General features: G+C 52.0%; 1 protein-coding gene across 6 annotated transcripts in view; it reads right to left on the bottom strand.

Annotated features, from left to right (window-relative positions):
• The window catches only part of Sulf2 (sulfatase 2), an 85,013-nt gene that overhangs the window by 3,810 nt on the left and 60,786 nt on the right, over positions 1 to 20,417 (bottom strand). For 5 of the 6 annotated variants that reach the window (XM_036185684.1, XM_036185686.1, XM_036185683.1 and 2 more), the window contains 14 exons: positions 16,715 to 16,866; positions 15,393 to 15,562; positions 11,463 to 11,613; positions 9,406 to 9,581; positions 8,159 to 8,287; positions 7,245 to 7,301; positions 6,546 to 6,675; positions 4,901 to 5,111; positions 3,825 to 4,053; positions 3,638 to 3,734; positions 3,127 to 3,221; positions 2,060 to 2,119; positions 1,472 to 1,641; positions 1,107 to 1,249 (listed from right to left, as the gene is read on the bottom strand). In XM_036185684.1, the coding sequence (XP_036041577.1) occupies positions 1,107 to 1,249; positions 1,472 to 1,641; positions 2,060 to 2,119; positions 3,127 to 3,221; positions 3,638 to 3,734; positions 3,825 to 4,053; positions 4,901 to 5,111; positions 6,546 to 6,675; positions 7,245 to 7,301; positions 8,159 to 8,287; positions 9,406 to 9,581; positions 11,463 to 11,613; positions 15,393 to 15,562; positions 16,715 to 16,866 (1,970 nt within the window). The remainder of the gene's footprint in view (positions 1 to 1,106; positions 1,250 to 1,471; positions 1,642 to 2,059; positions 2,120 to 3,126; positions 3,222 to 3,637; positions 3,735 to 3,824; positions 4,054 to 4,900; positions 5,112 to 6,545; positions 6,676 to 7,244; positions 7,302 to 8,158; positions 8,288 to 9,405; positions 9,582 to 11,462; positions 11,614 to 15,392; positions 15,563 to 16,714; positions 16,867 to 20,417) is intronic. The other variant, XM_036185685.1, reaches the window with a different exon arrangement.

Genomic DNA, 20,417 nt, shown 5'->3' with positions numbered 1-20,417 from the left:
GCGTTGAGGCCTTGCCTAGTGTGGCAGCTACTGATGATCACTGACTGACACTGTCTGCCACTCTCGTTGGTAAACTATGGGCTGAACCTATCCGTGTGGCTCCTGAAGTCACATGGCATGCATGAAGCTGCTTCAGGCCTTTTGAATGCGGTTGAATGGTTGGACATTATTACAGAGGCCACCCTCCAGAACAGCTAAGATGCAAAGTTCTGGTTCCCAGGTGCCCTGTGGCTTGTGCTTATCTCGTGTGGCTCTGAGCCATTTCAATCCGATCTGTGTTGAGGTTGTTTACAATAAGGAAACAGTGCACAGAGCTTGCCTCAGGTGCAGGCCAGGTGTTAGTGTTGCTGGTCTGCACTGTCTGTGCCTAGAGTGTCCAGGACATGCCTGATCCTGTAGCTCCATTGCCTACTTCACAGAAGTGCCTACTGAGCCTTGTATGTGCCTGAGAGGGAAAAGCTATACAGAGGGAGACACATGTTGACTACCCAGACTCCCTTGGAACTCACTCTTCCCGTCTTAGGGACCTGGTGGGACATATCTGCCCTTCTGCAGAAGTGTGTGTGGATATCTATCTGGTGTGTGTGTGTGTGTGTGTGTGTGTGTGTGTATCTATCTGGTGTGTGTGTGGATATCTATCTGGTGTGTGTGTGTGTGTGTGTGGATATCTATCTGGTGTGTGTGTGGATATCTATCTGGTGTGTGTGTGTGGGTATCTATCTGGTGTGTGTGTGTGTGGATATCTATCTGGTATGTGTGTGTGGATATCTATCTGGTGTGTGTGTGGGTATCTATCTGGTGTGTGTGTGTGTGGATATCTATCTGGTGTGTGTGTGGGGGGGTATCTATCTGGTGTGTGTGTGTGGGGGTATCTATCTGGTGTGTGTGTGGATATCTATCTGGTGTGTGTGTGGATATCTATCTGGTGTGTGTGTGGGTATCTGGTGTGTGTGTGTGGATATCTATCTGGTGTGTGTGTGTGTGGATATCTATCTGGTGTGTGTGTGGATAGCTATCTGGTGTGTGTGTGTGTGTGTGGATATCTATCTGGTGGTGCCTGTGTGCCCTACGCTCCTGTCTCCCCATCTCTCTGGTGATACCCATACCTGGTAAGGGTCTGTACTGAGGTCAAAGTATTCTATGAAGCCGGTTGCGAATTCACAGAAGAGGAAGTTGTGGGTCTCATTGATGGTCCTCAAACACCAGTATGTGTTGTTGTTGGCGCTGGTGCAGGCACAGAAGGGCCCCACTGTGAGAGAAGAGAGCACGTCCTGAGTGTGCCGGTGGAGAAATGAGGCTGTCAGACAGCTCCCCGAGCCAGCCTCTCGCACGCCAGTGCACGGGTTCTGAGACACCTCCAGGGCCCAGCAGTTGGCCCTCTGAAGCCTGGGGAAGGTAGGTGGCCGTATACACCCCCCATGCCTGCCTGCCTGCCCCGTCCCTCCCTCCCTGCCTGCCCCTGCTCGCTCACGCGTCCAGAGAGGCGCGGTCTGCCAGTGGTGGTTGTCGTGGGTAAAGCACGTGAGGCCCGGCATGCTGCACGTGTCGTTGTTCTGGAGCCGCTTGAGCAGCTTTCGAAGTTTCTTCTTGCGTTTCTGCTCCCGCAACAGCCACACCTTGTCCTTCTCCTGCAGACCCTTCCTGGGGGCACAGGGGACCACACACACTTAGGACCCAGCTTCATGGCCCACCCTCGTGGCTGGGCAGTCCAACCACTCCGAGTCCCACTGTTTACCCCTTTCTCCTCCTACAGCCTCCTTCAGGCCCCGGCAGCACGAAGTGCAAAGTAAGTTAGGATCTCTGCTCACACCTGGTGCCCTCCTTCCAGGGTGCCCAGTGCTTAGTGTGGCTACAGCACCATATCCAGCCGCAGTGGGGACTCCAGAGGTCTCTCTAAGGACTGCCAGACCTCACTTCCTGGGGGAGACCCAGCCGGTCTTCTTTTCCTTGTCGGTTTTAGGTACAGGCAGGTAGCTATCTTTGGGAGCCACACACCGTATCCCTGTGGCTTATCCCTACCTTACCTGAAAGTTATCCCTGTGGCTTATCCCTATCTTACCTGAAAGGGTGCAGACTGGAGCCTTTGTGCTTGAGGCGGCCTTTGTGTTGGGTGTGGTAACTGCAACACATCCCCACAAACAAACAAACAAACAAACAAACAACCCAGGAGTCAGAGCCTTGCAGGACACCCTGTCAGGTATGCACTGGGGTTCCTGGGCTCCCATATGTCACTAACATTGTCACTATTCTCTCGTGTAGTAGGACTACACTCCCCTGGATGCCAGCTCCATGCGTGGCTTGGATGCCCCAGGTAGACTGGAAGCTGGGCCTGGCCTCAGGAGGTCTCTCAGCCTTGACTTCAGAAGGTTATTGCCTTTCCTGTCACATACTGACTGCTGAGAAGAGGAACTCAGGAACCTGAGTTTTCCAAGGTCTAAGTCAGCTAAGGTTCAGAACCATGTGCCTACTTCAGTTTAAATCAAGGAAAATTCTAAAAAAAAAAAAAAAAAAAATTGCTGGGGGTGGGTGATGGCAGAGGTGGCGCACACCTTTAATCCCAGCGCTCTGGAGGAAGAGGCAGGCAGATTGCTGAGTTCGAGGCCAGCCTGGTCTACAGAGCGAGTTCCAGGACAGCCAGGGCTACACAGAGAAACCCTGTCTTGAAAAACCAAAAATAAATAAAGTACAATTCTGGCGTCACGTTCGACAGTCATATGTGTTATCTGACTACCACACTCAACAGTGACTACAGATAGGATCCATTTCTTCCCACGTGGGAAGTTCTCGGGGCAGCCGGAACTAGCATGGACCCTGAGTCCAGCAGTTCCCACAAGAGTGAGAGAAAGAAGTGTCCCTGTCTGGGCCAGCTGTGCGAGGAAGGCCCTGCCCTGCCTCCTGTTAGAGCTGCCCAACTGCAGCTCAGCCTGGCCACCTGAGAGGCGGCCCATGAGCCACTGGGAGAGTCCCCACTGACTCCTTCATCCTGACAAGCAGAGATGCAATTCAAAAGCAACGAAGGGCTGGTAATGAGAGGGGAGTTTGTGTCCTGTAGGCCAGGTCTGCAGGGACTGAGTGCATCCTGTGCTACCTCCTCCCCACCCTCCCAGCTCCCCCACCCCTGCACACCTGATTTTATGGCAGTCACATTCTTCTGGCCGCTTCTTCTTCAGGTGACCTCTGACTTCCCGCAGGTTCTTAATTTTGTTCTGTAGGGTTTCAATCTGAGGGAGGGGACAGAAGGAGCTAGAAATCACAGGACAACGGTGGGTGGCCAGGGTACAGCCACGCCTACATTTGTGGTTCTGCCCACGGAAGAGGGTATCCCTTCCCCAGCTAGGATCCCCTGAAGGACCAGAGTCCTACTGTCCAAAGGGACAGCCAGCAGAGCCCACCAAGGCTAGAAAGGACGAACTCTCTATCAGAAGCATCTTGTGTGTCTAAAGTACGACAGACTGTTGTCCTCAGCCAGCTGACTCTGGATTGAATCTGTTAGGTTCTAGGACCAGATTCCTGTTCTGGGGTCATGGGTTCTGGGATGGGGACCACTCTTCTCCCCTTGGCCAGTCTCTCTGCCCTCCCTATGGATGCTGCCCCAGAGCCTGTGGCACCAGACTGTGCTGCCCCCAAGTGGCCGAACCTCATGGTCAATGTGCAGTTTGTGGTCTTTCCAAGCCTGCAGAGACTTGTACAGGTCCAGGTCACACTGGACTGTGTCGTTTTCCAGGATGTAGCACCTGCTCAAGAAGAGGGGTTGTGAATGGCCCCGAGGGGTGAAGAGGGGCCTGGCCTGCCCCTTTGCCCACAATCTCCACCTGGACTCTCACCGATGGGTCACTTTGATGGGATTGGGGGCGGAGTAGTCCGGAAGACCCCCGGTACCACTGAAACTGCCACCATCCTTGTCATCCTGGTCTTCTGGGGCCCCTGGCCAGTGCCGCTTGGTAAGGTTCCGGGGTTGGGGCACATTATCCAAGCCTACGTGGTAGACCTCACCGTCCACCTCGATGGCCACAGAACGGACAGAACGGTTACGGGCATAGCTGGTCTTGTACTCTGTGGGTGTCAAAGGGGATGACGGGTTAGAGAGGCTGGGCGGCCTCACCAGGTATTCCGGCCATGGGTCTTCAACTGAGACAGGGATGGGCTTGGGAGATCTGTCTCTGGAAGTAGGGCCCAGGTCCTGGGGAGGTAGTTACACCAGGCAGCCTGAGCAACAGTGACTAGAGAGTTTCAGGAGAGCTGGCTTTGCGGGTCAAGATACTTTCACGGGGGGCTGACATCTGAGTCTCATCCCCTCAGCCCAAGTGGTAAAAGGAGAAAATTAATTCCTGCAGGATGTCGCCCGACCTCCTCCTGTGGGCCACAGGTAGATTTTGGGAGCAGGTGAGTCTGCCGGTGTGGACTCCGAAAGCAGACTGTCAACATGGTTCTGATGGCTTGTCCCTCAAGTCAAGTCACATCCAGACCTGACCTCCTCTGACACTAAGGCCTGTCCATGCCACCTGGCTTCTTGTTGGGCCTCAACTGTCTGTCTGCTTCTCTCACCTTTGGAATGGGCATTTGAGGGAGACTTGAGAACATTAAATTGACCTCCTTATCTCTGCCCTCTCCAGACCACAGGGTTCCATCTGGAAGGGGACACCGAGCCTAGAGTGTCGGCTGGCCCCAAGTGCGTGGTGGCCTTGGTCCCTGCCCACACTCTGGCCTCCTGGTGGCCTGTCCTATCACTGCTGCCCTCTTGAATGGTGGCTTGTGGGAGATCTGGCTGTGCTCCTAGGATGACACACCTAGGCTTGGAGACAAGTTATCTGCGGGGTTGCTTGAAAGTTCACGAGGCCTGGGCCTTGGGCCTGGGCCCTGGGCTCCGCCTGCCTAGTTTGGCCAGGCCCGTGACACTTACTTTTCTTAAAGAGTTTGCGGCGTCCGGCCAGGCCCAGTTTGTAGTCCCCGCCGCCACCTTCACAGCTGCAGGCCTCAGCGCTCTGCCCATAGTACTTGGGCACCAGATTGGAGAGGGCTCCGCCGCCACCTCCGCCACCACCAAACCGCACGGGGCCCTTACACTTGTGCAATTTCAGTGTCCCGGAAGCGTCTTCCACACACTGCCACTTCTGTGGGACACACACAGCGGGGCTTCAGGCACCTGGGCTCCTGCCATCTATCTTGCCACACCTACCTCTCCTCTCCCTGCCCTTGCTCAGTTTGGCAAATGCCATATCCTTGCCACGTCTCAGTGCCTGCTCCTCTCTCCTGTTCACACAGAGCTGGATCTACCAGCAAGACGATAGTCCTGGTGTCTCCCTAAAGCAATGGTGGCCGAGCAGCCCTCTGTCAGGGTCATGTTATTCCTACTTCAAACCTTCCAAGGCCTGATCTTTAGGACCCAAGATAGTGCTGCTCCTGTTATAGTCTGCCCTGCCTTCTCCTTGGGTCTCCTTCCCACCGGCTGGGCTCTCCCTTAGCCCCGCGCTTTCTTCCAGTCCCGGTGTGTACTACAGCATGGAGGTGTGTCAGGAGCTCCACTTCCGGAGAAAGCACAGAGAGGTAGGGATCCTTGCCCCAGGTCACACAGCTGGGGGGACCAGCACTGTGATACTTAGCCCCGTGACCTGGACTGCTCTCAAGGTCGGGTTCACCCTGTCCTCAACAATCTGCTCACCTAGCAGCCAGAGTCGACCATGTCACAGCTTCCCGCTGTCCTCACCCCCCTTGAGGTGGGCCAGGGGAGCCCCGCTTCTGCTCGATCTACAGGCCCACAGGCCCTCTCTTCTCTCACTCCTTCTTTTCTGTTTCCCTACCCTCTGAGGCCCAGTGAACTGTCCCTCCCCACAGCCCACCTTGGAAAAGCCTCCTTTGGGCTCTCTGGACACCAGGCCTTGCTTTTCCTGGATACCACCTGGATTACATGTTTTCTTAGTGTTTCCCTCGCAATCAATTTTCTTTTTTGGGGGGTGGTGGTGGTGGTGGTGGTTTGAGACAGGGTTTCCCTGTAGCTTTGGAGCCTGTCCTGGACTAGCTTTGTAGACCAGGCTGGCCTCGAACTCACAGAGATCCACCTGCCTCTGCCTCCGGAGTGCTGGGATTACAGGTGTGCACCACCACCACCCGGAGCAATCAATGTTCTTTAAAAAAAGAAATCTTGGGCTGGAGAGATGGCTCAGAGGTTAAGAGCACCAACTGTTCTTCCAGAGGTCCTGAGTTCAATTCCCAGCAACCACATGGTGGCTCACAACCATCTGTAATGAGATCTGGTGCTCTCTTCTGTATACATAATAAATAAATAAATCTTAAAAAAAAAAAAGAAAAGAAAAAAGAAATCTTGAAAGCTCTTACCTAATTCCCTGTAAATGGAAAGAGGAAGGAAGAGGACACCATAGAAGTCAGGCGATGCAGTTCGCCCCGAGCCTGCCTACTGCTCTTTCCCTCCTGAGGAGTGCAAGGTCACACACCCAGAGGACACTGTGACTCGGACAGGGACCAGAGCCTCCCATGTAACCAAGGAACCACACCCTAGAGGCCCAGGAGGATGCGGGCCATCTCCTCACCTGCCCCGGCTGCTCACATGCTGTCTGGTACTCGGCGCGCTGACACAGGTCCTTCACGCGCTGGTACTTGGGCAGAAAGTTCTCCTCCTGGGCCTCCACTTGGTCACCATCTCTCTTGTGGAGCAGTTTGCTGAGGGAGATGTGGTGCTGATTTAACTAGAGGGCTCCCTGGGATGACTGGTGCTTGCCTAGGCTGCAGCCCCCACTCAGCTCTGTGGAGACCTACTGGAGAGCACCTGGGTTTTCAGGGTTCATTTATTTATTTATTTATATTTTATGTATGAGTATCTGCATTGTGTCCCTGCAGGCCAGAAGAGGGCGCCAGATTCTATTACAGATGGTTGTGAGCCACCATGTGGTTGCTGGGAATTGAACTCAGCACCTCTGGAAGAGGTTCTTAACTGCTGGACCATCTCTCCAGCCACACACCTAGGTTTTAATGGGAAGTCTATAGGAGCTGTTCATTCCAGACGGCTTGAGTTGGAATAAACAAGCAATGGACACACTGTGCAGCCTCTGCCAAATATGTTCAAAGGGGACTTGTGGCCTTCAGATTAGAACTCTGCATCAGGCACCCAATCATCACTGGGGCTTTGGACACATAGCCCAAGTCACCTCGTCACCAGCACAGCCTTATTCTGCCTCCTACAGCCTTGTGGCTGCAGGATCTCCTAGCAGGGCTCCCTGCCCGGCACTCACCCTCTCTCCACCAGGAACGAGTCTCGCCAGACCCTCAGCTTCTTTTTCAAGTGGAACCTAGAAAACAAGCTGCTCCAGTCCTGTCCACAGGTGCCCCAGACCCCAGGGTGGTAGCAGTCATTGTGAGTACCAGTGGGACACTGGAAAGGTCCCACACCCCATGGGCAGGGCCACTTCTCCCAGATGTGGTTCTGAATGCCTCTCTGGGGTTGAAGTCACCCAGTTATGTGGATATTTCTCTCTGTCTCTCTCTGTCTCTGTCTCTCTGTCTCTGTCTCTGTGTGTGTGTGTGTGTGTGTGTGTGTGTGTGTGTGTGTGTGTGTGTGTGTGTTTTGGGATCTCCCAGGAGCCCAGGCCCCCAAATGCTGGAAGAGACAGGATGACCCTAAGCATGGAGACCTGTTGGCCAGAGGGAAGTTTCAATATTGACCACCAGAGGTCGCTCCTGCCTTTCTGGTCCCTATCTCAACCCATTTCCCTCCCACACATTTTCCTGTTCTCTGGTGCTGTTCAGGACACCTGGAATGTGTCAGCCACACCACCCATCACCAGGGCCATAAAAGCCATAGTCATCTAGTCATCGTGACGAAGAGTCTGAATTCTTGGTTATCATCTTACCTCAGATAATGTAAGTCCCCTTTGCTGGGGGACTATGCTAGAGTCCCCTGGCACCCAACACAGTCCCCTGCCCCGTGATTACTCAGTTGCTACTGTTATTTCAGGCTTTCCACCATTTTAACTTTGGAAGGGTCCTCCGTCCCAGGTGGGAGGCTAGAATCTCAGAGAGGGTCATCCTTTGTTGTCTCAAGGGTTAGCGTGGGGCACCTAGATCCTGAGCTCCTGATGCTAGCTAGCGGCCTTCCCAGTTCCCCAGGGAGCCCCCCTTCCCTGGGTCTGTTCTGCTCCCTTCTCACCGGTTCATTGGCCGCTCTGAGTCCAGTAGCTTGAGGATGGACTTCCCATCCATGTCTGCAGGGATGTCCAGTCCGGCGATATCCAGGATGGTGGGGGCCAGGTCAATGTTGAGGACGATGTGAGGGTTCCTGGGGGACAAGGGGAGTGGAAATTTGGCCACTTGGATGATAGCTTAGCATGGGTCAGAGGCAGCTGGAGATAAGAGGGGACGAACATCTGCAGGGGAGGAAGCTCCCATCCTGCCACTCCAACCCTTATGGAGGCTGGTTTCAGCTGGATCCACCTTTGTTTACCAAGGTGCCGAGCTGACAAGGTTATCTGCCCTAAGGCTAACACCATGTGCCACTAGGACAAATGTCCACCCTCTTGTAGATTCTTGCTGGCTGGGCATGCAAAGTCTGGCGCCTAAGCCTTTGCCATCCTCTACCCAGAGTGATCTCCTCCAGACAGCCGAGTAATGTTGATCTTCACTTTTAGCTCTTAACAAGGGGGACCTCATTCCTGGGATCACATCTTAGAGATTGCTGGGTGGTCCCACTCAGTGGCCATCCATGTCAGAATGGCCTAGCCTAGCCCATGGCTAGCTAGCGAGGGTCGACACTCCAGTGGTTTGAGGACAGATGTTCAGCCCTGTCTTACTGAAGTTTTGTGTCTACTCCTCGCTGGCTCTGAAGGTATGCTGAGGGCTGTTGTGCAGGCGCCAGGCCTTTGTATATCCTGGCTGAGCCTTGATGTCCCCCCATACCTCAGCTGCCACCGTGATCACCAACCCTCCCTTCATCTCTGCCTCCTGCTAGCATTTCTGCTTCAGGTTGCCACCTCAAAGGTTAAGGCAAGGACAATGGCTGAGGTCTGTGGCCCAGGTGGTCCTTGAGGAAAGAGCAGAAGGCAGATGGCTTCCTCGGCGCTGCCACTGGGAATAGGCTCAGCCAATGTCAGCTGATAATGGTTCTCTGCTCAAGTCCGAGGTGACTGCCCAGCTGGGGTAAAGATCAAAGCGATTTCCATGCACTGGCAACACCCAGCCTCTGGTATTTCCTGGCACAAAACCCCACCCTGCTGTGTTTCACAGGAGCTCATAGCTCCTGGCTTCTGCCTCAGAAGAAGGTTATAAAACTCACAGGAGTCCACTCTGGGTGACACAGTGACAAGGTGAGATGTGGCCCTGGGGATGTGTGGCTTGGACCTGGGCTGAGCTTCAGAACCAAGCCTGGGACCAGGATATGGGTATAAGTGACACACTTACAAAGAGCCAGCCTCCACGTTGGGGCCCCTCACATAGAACGGGACCCTGATGTCGAACTCATAGGGCATGGACTTGCCCTTCACCAGGCCAAACTGGCCAATGTGGTAGCCATGGTCAGCGGTGTACACGATGTAAGTGTTGTCCAACTCACCGGTCTCCACCAGCATGTCGTAAATCTGCAACAGACGCTAGAGGTGAGGTGTCTGGCCCAGTGCAAGGGGAAGGGACTGGAGGCCTCCAGTCTTACCATCCCTCCCATCTCCTATTTTCCCTCCATGACTTGGGTCAAATCCACATCTCTGCAGAGCCCCGGGGACTGTTCCTGAGCTCACTTCTCTCCTTGACTGTTCCTCACACTTATCGGTGCTCCCTCCTCTGTGGACCATCCTCACACTACAAAGGAAGCCCCACAGGGTGAAGGACTAGCTGTGTGTCGGGGTCTTGGTATTTTGTTCCCTGGCAGCTGGGTCCCCCTTGCACTGATCCTCAATAAAATAACACTGGGTGAATGAATGAATGAATGAATGAACAAATGAAGCTAGATGTGACAGGACAGGAGTTTGTAACCTGAAACAGAGCTGTTGCACAGAACTTTCAGTGATGGTGGCTGTGTGAGGAGGGACTGTGCTGCTCAGTGTGGCTATGGAGCACACGAACTATGTCTGGTGTGACCAAGGAATGGTAGCTATGCACCCCTAATGTGTGAGCTGTTAACACACACAATGGAGCATGAGTCAATACAACAAAAGGGGTGTGTGTGTGTGTGTGTGTGTGTGTGTGTGTGTGTGTGTAGATGTGTACAAGCACATTCTAGTGTGCGTGTGGAAGTCAAAGGAGAAATTTTGGGAGTCAGAACTCTATTCTGTGGGTCCTGGGGATTCTGACACATGCTTCACTATGGGTGAGCCTTGGGGACAAAAAGCCAGTCCCCAAAGGATGGATGTATATATAATATTTATTTATTTGTTTGTTTGTTTTGAGACAGGGTTTCTGTGTAGCCCTGGCTGTCCTGGAACTCGCTCTGTAGACCAGCCTGCCCTCTTGAACTCAGAGATCTGCCTGCCTCTGCCTCCTGACCTCTGGGATTAAAGGTGTGCACACCCCTCCAGTAAAGGTTCAATAAAGGTTGTATTTTGTATGGTCCATTTGTATCCAGAGTAACAGAGAGCTCAGTGCCTGCTGAGATTGGGGGTGATGGCTAAGCGAAGGCTGACTCCCCCTGAGGTAGGAGATGACGAAAGTGTTCAAGATTGACAGTGGCAGTGGTTCTATAACTCGGTGTAAATGTAAATCCGTGAGGGCTGTGGACATGGCTTAGTTGGATAGAGCACTTGCCTGGCATTCACAAGGCCCTGAGTTCAGTACCCAGCAGCACATAAACCAGGCAGTTCACACCTGCAATCACAGTGCTTGGGAGGCAGAGGCAGGAGGATCAGGAGTTCAAGGTCATCCTCAATTATACAGTGAGTTCTAGACCATACTGGGCTATATGAGGCTGTCTTAAAAACCAAGCAAAATGAAATACCCATTGCACTGTGCACTTCAGCTGGAGGAACTGCATGGTGTGTGAGTTATAGCTCAGTAAAGCTACTGAAAATATAAGGGTTTTGTCTTTCTTTCTTTCCTTTTTTTTTTTCTTTAAAAGAAACTGAAGCAGCCGGGCATGGTGCATGGTGGCTTCTGTTTGTAATTCCAGAACTCAGGAGGCTTACCATGGGTTAGAGACCAGTTTAGCTGCTTATTGAGTTTTAGGCCAGCCTGGCTATACAGAATGAGACCCTACTCCAAAAGTAAATAAATAAATAAATGAATGAATGAATGAATGAATGAATGAATAAATAAATAAAATTGAAGAAAGCAGTAGGCTACAAGTGGCTCCATCAAGCAGCCCAGGCTCATGGGAAAATTTCAGGAGGCCTCCCTCTGGATTGCTTCAGGGCCCCTTTTCTAGGCCCAATCAAAACCGCTGATTTAGGTTTTCAGGTGGGGGGGGCAGAGGCCTGTCGGGGGTCGGGCCGAGGGGCGGGGGGAGTGTTGGGCCAAGGGGTGGGGCCTACCGTCTCCATGGAGTCGTCCACAGACATGAGGGTTTGCAGGCGTTTGCGTTGCAGCATGTTGGTGAATTCCATGTGGATGGGCTTCATGGGTCCCGTGTAGCGCATGATCCAGTGCTTGTCTGGGTTGGGTGCGTAGTTGTAACTCGGGGTGCTGGTGGCAAACACAGGCAGTCAAGATAAGTGCCCCGGAGCAGAGGCAACCCTGTGCCATGGGCAGCTTGCTCCAGTTGGGGGCAAGTGGTCCCTGGCAGCTGGGAACCCACTAAACAGCGTCTGGGGACTCCTTCTGACGTAAGGTGTGAACAAGAGGAGACAACCTTTGGGGGTGGCAGAACAGTCAATGAACTTACGTCCCCAAGCCAGTCGTCACCTCTCAGCCTGGCATGAGTCCCTCTTTAAGAACTTTCTGGAATTTATTCATCAACCCTTTAAAAGAGGCTCTCGTTCAGAGCCTTCTCAGGCCCAGAGATCGATGCTAAGTTCCCATCCCTGCATGGCACGTGGAGCTTATTTCTCAGCCCCGGGAACAGAAATGGCTCTCAGGCTTGTGAAGGGAGGGACCACAGATAGGTGAGCCCTGTGCATTGGACCTTGGTGCTAGAAAGCAGCAAGAAACAGATGTAAAACTCCAGCACGTCACAGTCATGCGGGTGGGGCCCACACTCTGAGGACGTCGCCTGTAAGTCCACAGATGGTGTGTGAGACATACCATACTTGTGGTTCTCTGTCAAGATTATTCTTCCAGTTGTGGTTTGAGCTCCCTTTAAACTAAGTCAGGAAGATCATGAGTTCAAGGTTTGCTTGGACATAGTAAGACCCTCTCTGGGAAACAAACAAACAAAAACCAACCAACCAACCAAACCAAACCAAAACAAAACCAAACCCCACACACGACTGTAAAACCAAAAGCTAACCCACAGGAAGAGGGAGGGCTTCACTCCACTGTCCACTGGGTCTCAAAACGTGAACAACTGGTCCCCTCAGATCCCATCCCTACCCTGGCAAGATGAAACTATAGGGCTGAGAGTTGTCTTCTTGCTTGAGACAGGCTTCTCAGAGTTGGGGTGGGGGTGGGTCTGTGAGAAGGACGGGGGGAGGGGGTCTTGTCAGAAGAGCCAATGTTCTCCCTGGCACAGCACTGACCCACCTGGGGACCCAGCACTCTGTCACACATCAGAGGGTCTTCTATGGAGACAGCACCATGGTAGCTCATAGCAGCCCAGCAGAGACCCGGCTGCTGCTCTATGCCTCGGAGGAAGCTAGGCCTCCAGGCTCCCGGGCTCCTGGCAGCCTCCCGCCGCTAAATCCTTCCCAGCCCACGCGTTCTTTGATTCTGAGAAATGCCCGTGTCCCACATGGCTGGTCCAGGGCATGACCTCCATGTAGAACATTCTTGGAAACAAACCTCTTCATCTCAGGGAGCCAGAAGGGGCTGCTGGGCCGGTGGCAGAGCCACACTGTCAGCTGGAGTGTGGGGAAGTCACTCCCTGTGACCCCGGCTTAGACTCCAGGATACAATGGCTGTACCTGTCAGGTTGGCATCTGTCCTGTCTGGGATCGTCTTGCCTGGAGAGTGGTACAAGTGGCCACTGGGAGCCGGGGAGTGTCTTCTATCATACTTTCGCTTTGGGAGACTGTATGGAGTCAGAAGCTAGAGGGCTGGGTCCTTGTGGGACTCTGCCAGGCTGGGCTCCTCAAACATCTGGCCCTTAATAAAGGACCTTGAGCTGGCCATCCCCTTTCCTTACACTAGGTGATGCACACAGATGATACCCCCTGTTGGTCAGTGGTACCCCTTACGCTGTATATCTCAGAGCAGCAGACTATGACCTGCCTCTCCAGTCAGTCAGCATAGACTCTGTCTTTACAGGTCTTGGGAAGGGAGGCTTGGCACCCGGGCTTGTCCTCAGATGTCACATGTTAGAAGACGTGCTAAGGGCTGACAGTTGTCTGTGCACATGTCTGTGCAGGTCTGTGAGCTTATGTACCTGTATGTTCATCTAGTCACGTGTGTGTGTGTGTGTGTGTGTGTGTGTGTGTGTGTGTGTGTGTGTATGTGTGTGTTTGCATGTATGTGCCTGTGCATTTGTGAATGGCTGCGTGTGTGTGTGTGTGTTTTGGTGTGTATCTGAATGTGTTTACCTGTGTTTGTCTCTGTGTGAGTTCTTTTGTGCCTGTTGTGTGTGTCTATGTGTACTTGTGTGCAGGTATCTGTATATGTCCATGTATGTGTCTAAATATGTATGTGTACCTGCATGCATGTGCTGTGTGGCCTGTGTTCCTGTGTGTCTATATTTCAATGTCTGAAAGTGTGTCTGCAGTGTGTGGCATAGCGGGAAGAGTGGGGCTCTGGAGGGGGAGTGGAGAGGAGGGAACAGGGGCTGGTACTAGCTCAGTGATGCCTGTCACAGACCAAAACGTCTGCTCTGGGAGCAGGGATGAGGCAGGCTTGCTGAGGGGGAGATGCCCACTGAAGGCTCCACATTCCACCGTCCATGCAGAGCCCTGCCCCCTCTTCACCACTCCCTTCCCATGACAAACACCCTCCTGAGAAGCTGTTTGGGAGCCACTGTCTTCCAGGGACACGAGCCTCTCAGAGCCACCGAGGTGGAGTGAAGTGTCTCTAGGCAAGCAGCTGGGGGCTGCCACCCATTGTCAGACTCTGTCATTTCACTTCAAAGGGACAGTACAGGGGCAGGCACTGCTAGACATCACACACCCTGGCTGGCAGGTGGCCGGCCCAGGATGGAGTGCTGTCGCACCCCCAGGGAAGAGGGCAGTGGGTGCAGGGGGCTGAGCAGGCAGGCACATTTATACAGCGGCTGTACCGTGTACTCAAGCCTGCTGTCCCCCAAATGCAGCCGCTGCCCCCCAAGTGCAGCTCATTATCTCCTGTCAGCTCCTCCCTGCAGCCCTGTCTTCCCTCTGAGAGTTTCACACTGTCAGAGTCCTCAGAGCTGAGCCAGGGAGGGCTGGTGCATTCTGACTGTAAGGAAAAGTAAACACCCTGTATGTTCAGGTGGAGGCCAAACTGTCCTGTCCTTGCTACCCTAGAATGTCACAGCAAGGGCTGCTGAGTGTCACTGCTGAGCCTGAGGTAGCTTAAGGCAGAGTAAAGCCAGACAGCTTTCTAGAAAGCTGTACTCGCCAGTGGGATGGAGGACTTGGCGGGGTGGGCTGAGATGGGACGCACTAGTGGTGGCTGGGTGACCTCAGGTACCTATTACCTTTCAGTGTTTCCTCATCTGTAAAATGGGAACAGTAAGTGTGACAGTGTGGCCCTAACGCCCCTCCTCTTGGTCTTCACACCCCCGTGTAGGCTTCTCTGACAGCACCGAGATATGCGTGCCCTGTCCGGGTAGAAAGGATGGTAACTTCCTTCCTGGCCTCTCTTTTGCTTTCTGCACTGCCTTATAGAGAGAGAGGCCTACACAGCAAGAACCAGCCAGCTGGTCGGGGCCTCAGCACACTGATGGGCGATGAGGTGATGTGAGCTTGCTGTTTAATCGGGCTGAGCCAGGCTGGCTGGTCTGTGTCCTTAGAGCCAACCTGATAAACAGCCGGACTCCCGAGATCTTTGTGTGCCCTGGCGACTGACTGAGCCATCTCCCCAGCTCCCCCATTCCCTGCTCTTGGTTTTATTATTATTATTATTATTATTATTATTATTATTATTATTATTATTATTATTGAGACAGGGTCTCATGCAGCAGCCCAGCCTAGCCTCTATGTCTATGTAGCTGAGGCTGGCCTTTCAGTCTTGACCCTCCTGTTTCTGCCCCTCAGGTGCTGCCATGACAGCTTTTGGGTTATTTAACCAGGACAGTTATAGGGAAGGCTTAGCTACATCACAGTTCTCCCGTTGCTGAGCCCTGACATGCCCACTCCCACGTTTACCAGTGACTCTGCCATATTGGGGTTGAGGCTTACATGTGCTGGGAAGCATTGGGGAAGAGGCGTGAGTACTGGGGGGCTGAGTCCTCGGGGCCATGGGGAGCTGCGTGGCTGATGACCATGAGCACAGGCCTATGTGGGTACATCTTCTTGGATGTGCGGAAGAAGCTCACACTGTCGTTGGTGATGAGGTCCGTGAGGTAATCCTGGGGGGAGGGAGAGACAGGAGGATGGTGAGGACTGGGGGATTTAGACTGAGTGCTCCTTATGTGCCACACACCACAGCATGCTGGGCATCAGGCACAGAGCTAGAAACATGCCTTGATCACTGTCCTCATGGAGCTGATGGCAGGGTGGACACTGGATAAGCAAGGACAATACACAGAATATGACAGTTGGTGCTTATTATCACCTTAATAGAATGTAGAATCAGCAGGGAAGCAGACCCGAGCATGTCTGTGAAGGGGATTATCTCCATTGCTTTACACAAGGTGGGAAAACTGGCCCACTGTGGGTGGCACCATTCCCTGGCTGGGATCCTGGACCGTGCAGGTGGAGAGGAGAAATGAGTAGCAGCATGTGGTCATTGCTTTCGTCAAGTATGGTAGTTTGCATGTAACTGGCTCCAGAAGCTCATAGGGAGTGGCACTATTAGGAGGTGTGGCTTTGTTGGAGGAGGTGTGGCCTCACTGGAGGAAGTGTGTCACTGTGGGAGTAGACTTTGAGATCTCTAAATGCTCAAGCCATGCCCAGTGTCGCAGTTCACTTCCTGTTGCCTGTAGATCAAGATGTAGGACTCTCAGCTCCTTCTCCAGCACCATGACTGCCTGCATGCTGCCATGTCCCACCATGATGATAATAGACTGAACCTCTGAACTGTAGGTCACCCCAATTAAATGTGTCCTTTATAAGAGTTGCCATGGTCACAGCGTCTCTTCACAACAACAGAAAGGAAACTAAGAGGTGAAACTTGGCGGAGGAAAGCAGAGCAGGAGAGGGGACACATGGCAGGTGGGCCAGAACTGGTCCCCCTCCATGGCAGGCAGAAAAGATAACGATAACACAACTGAATGTTTATGACCCGCCAAGAACGGGCCTGTGTTTGCTCATGTAACTGTAGAAAGTGGGCACGGTAACAATCCCCACTTAGAAATGGAGACGCAGAGAAGTGAGTTGCTGACGTCACACTTGAGTGTTGGAGTCCAGAAATGGGGCTGGAACAGTGATGGGGGCCTTTTGGAGGAGGTGGCATTTGAGTTGACTCTAGAACTAGAGAGATGGAAAACCTGCGCGCCAACCCCAGGAGGCAAGCTAAGGGCAGGGCTCTCCCGGCTGGGCCTGGGGAGGGCATAGCTTACCGTGGAATAGTCGGAGCCATGCTTCTCCTTCACCCCGTTCCGGCAGAGCGTGTAATTATAGAATCGGGAGTTTTTAAGCAGTCCGACCCACTCCTTCCAGCCTGGAGGCACATAGGAACCGTTGTACTCATTGAGGTATTTTCCGAAGAAAGCTGGAAGGGAACAGGGATCAGAGGCATAAGAGAGCAGCCAGACTTGGCCTTGGCATCACTCAATGATGTTCACAAACATGGCTGTTCACAGCCAGAGACCAATATGCCCCCTGCCCTTTGGCGAGAGGGGGAACCCAGGGTCCCTTCTCACAGAGATTTGCATGTACAAGATAATGTATAGTATGATCACAGGGAAAATCAAGGCATTTTGAAATATGGCTATAGAAATACTAAAATAATTTACAGTAGATGATATGTCCTTTAAAAATTAAGGGATCAAAAGCACATGGAAGGATGGCTCAGGGGTTAAGAATATGTACTGCTTTCCCTGAGATCTGAGTTCAGGTCCCAGCACCCATGTCAGGTGACTTACAATTGCCTATAATGCTAAACACATACACACACACACACACACACACACACACACACACACACACACACAATTTTTAAATAAAAATAATAAAAAATACGAAATATATCAAAAGCAAAACTTGCTGAGGTGCTGTGGATATTGTATAGAACACTATAGCTACACCAAGAATGATAATTTCAAAGCAGTGGTGAGTGAAAGCATTTGGTTCTGTGATATCTGCAACAGTTGTAGCAGGGCCTCAAATGGCAGTGACCCCCTCCCTCCCTCTCCCCTCCCTCCCCTGCCCACCCCCACCTTCTTTTCTCCTGACAAGGACGAATACTGTGGACCAAGCTATCCTGGAACTAAGTAGACCACGCCAGCTTCAAACTCATAGTAATCCTCCTGCCTCAGCCTCTTGAGGACTAGGATTACAGCTATGAACCACCACATCCTGCTTAAAATATCAGTGATTTCGATGGATGACAAAGTCTGGATTCTGGTTTGTGGCCTGTGAGCATGGTGGAAGCAAACAGGTCGTTTCTGCTGTAGTAGTGAGAGGCACGAGTCTTGTCTCCTCTGTGGTGGTTGAAGACAGAATGGCTGCCACAGGCTCTTACATTTGCATCTTTAGTCTCCCAGTTGGTGAACTGTTTGCAAAGAGCAGAAGGTGTGTCCTTATTGGAAGAGGTGTGCCCTGGTTAGGGGAGGTGTGTGGCTGGAACACATGGGCTTTGAGGTTTCAAAAGCCCATGCTAGACCTAGTCTCACCCTGTATGCCTGCTGCCGCCGGTGAATCGAGATGTAGCCCTCAGCTCCTTCTTCAGCACCATGCCTGCCTGCCTGATGCCATGTTCCCCACCATGATGATAATGGACTCTCCTCTGAGACTGTAAGGGAGCCCCTAATTCAATGCTTTCTTTTATAAGAGTTGCCTTGGTCATAGTGTCTCTTCACAGCAATAGAACAGTCACTAGACACCCCTTGTTATGGATGCTCTGGAGTCCATCTTCCACAGTCACAGAAAAGGTGACAGTACCCCAAAGTTTGGTGGGGATGAAGACCAACTGGTGTTCTTGCAGATAGCTGGGGTGTGCCAACTGGCCCAAAACTTTGGAATTTCTTTGGCACTGTCTGCCAAACTTGATCATGGGCTCTGACCCAGTAATCTGAAACTTGAATATTTACCCCACAGAAAAGCATGCATATATTCATTAAGAGCCACCCAGGATATGGTAACAGCAGTACACTCAGAAGGCAAATAGAAACAAGAAGTTCACTGGGGGAAGATGTGTAATGAAACTCTGGAATATATTCATCTAATAGAAAATGGCACAGGCTTGCACTACATTCAAGAGTGTGGGCACATGCTAACAGTATGAGAGACAGACCAGGTCGAAATCCATTGTGTGAATCTTTACAGGGCTGGAGATGGCTCAGAGGTTAAGAGCACATACTGTTCTTGCAGAGAAGCCAAGTTTGGTTCCTACCATCTACACTGGGCAATGGTCAGTAAACTCAAGCTGCAGGGGACCCATTGCCATCTTCCAGCACAGGAGTCTCACTCATTCACCACACACACACACACACACACACACACACACACACACACACACACACACACACACATTAAAAAAATAAAATTTAAAACATCAATTCCAGTGATATTTTTAAAAAGATGTAATTTAGGAGCTAGAGAGATGGAGAGATGTCTCAGTGATTAAGAGCATTGGTTGTTCTTCCAAAGAGTCTGGATTCAATTCCCAGCACCCACATGGCAGCTCACAACTGTCTATAGCTCCAGTTCCAGGGGATCTGGCATCCTCACACAGACATACATGCAGACAAAACATCAATGCACATAAAATAAAAATAAATAAATTTAAAAAAAGATGTAATTTAATGAAATCCAGAATCTGGGCAGCAGAAATCCATAGTGCTGGCCAGTGATGGATGCAGGAGAGGGAGTTGGGGGCCTGGAGTTTTTTAGCACCACAGTCCCACTTTATTTCTTGCAGAAAGACAGAGGGCCCACTGGTGGCCTTTGCGGTGTGGACATCTGGCCACTGTGCAGTTCTGTGTCACACTTGTCAACAACGATGCCTGTGGTTAACAAAAGCACACCAGTACCTACTTGATCAGGGAGATGTGGAGCTTATGCCTGTGGTGGTATTGTGTTCCCCAAAATATTGTGCACCCTAATAAACTTACCTGGGGTCAGAGAACAGAACAGCCACAATATTAAACATAGAGGTTAGGCGGTGACACTCACACCTTTAATCCTAGCATTCCAGAGACAGAAATACCTCTGGATCTCTGTGAGTTCAAGGCCACATTGGAAACAGCCAGGCTTGGTGACACACGCCTTTAATCCCAAGAAATGAGCCTTTAATCCCAGGGAGCGATGGCAGAAAGTAGAAAGACATATAAGGCGTGAAGACCAGAAACTAGAAGCATTTGGTTGGTTAAGTGTTTAGACTTCTAAACAACACTTCAGCTGAGATTCATTTGGATGAGGACTCAGAAGCTTGCAGTCTGAGGAAACAAAACCAGCTGAGGAACTGTGGAGGTGAGGTAGCTGTGGCTTGTTCTGCTTCTCTGATCTTCCAGCATTCACCCCAATAACTGGCCTCAGGTTTGATTTTATTAGTAAGAACTTTTAAGATTCCTGCTACATCTCCCCGAGGATGAGGGGACAGACTGTTTTGCACAGAGGTCACATCCTAGTCTCCTGTTTCCAGACAGGGACACTGAGGTTCCAAGTCACTCCACCATGATTGAGGCCAGCACAGGACCTTGACTGGCTGAGGTAGGAAGGTAGGAGAACTCAAGAGCACACTGATAGACATGCCCTGTGACAGGGAGTACCTGTGGCTGTTGGTACAACACTCAGGATGAGAGAGGTGTGGAAGGTATAGGAGAAGGCAAGGAGGGGCTGAGCTCCTGTGGGTCCACAGGACAGTGTTGGGGCCCTCCATGATGGACCTCTGAGAACAGAGCTGGGGCAGGCTGCTGCCTCAGGGGATAGCAGCTGCAACAAAGTGGGATCCTCGGAGACCTGGCAGGTGGCTGGTGGAGAGAACCATTTCCTTGGAGCTTGGGATTCCAGAGTCCCTCAGGTACAGGACAAAGGAGACATATCTGCTGAGGACTGCTCAGTAGTGCAGGGCCAGGGGCAGCTGCTCCTAAGAGATGCAGA

Source organism: Onychomys torridus, chromosome 4 (genome assembly GCF_903995425.1).
Source record: "Onychomys torridus chromosome 4, mOncTor1.1, whole genome shotgun sequence".
Lineage (NCBI taxonomy): Eukaryota > Metazoa > Chordata > Mammalia > Rodentia > Cricetidae > Onychomys > Onychomys torridus.
Note: the sequence above shows the minus strand (reverse complement) of the source record. Positions and strands in the feature narration are given on the sequence as shown.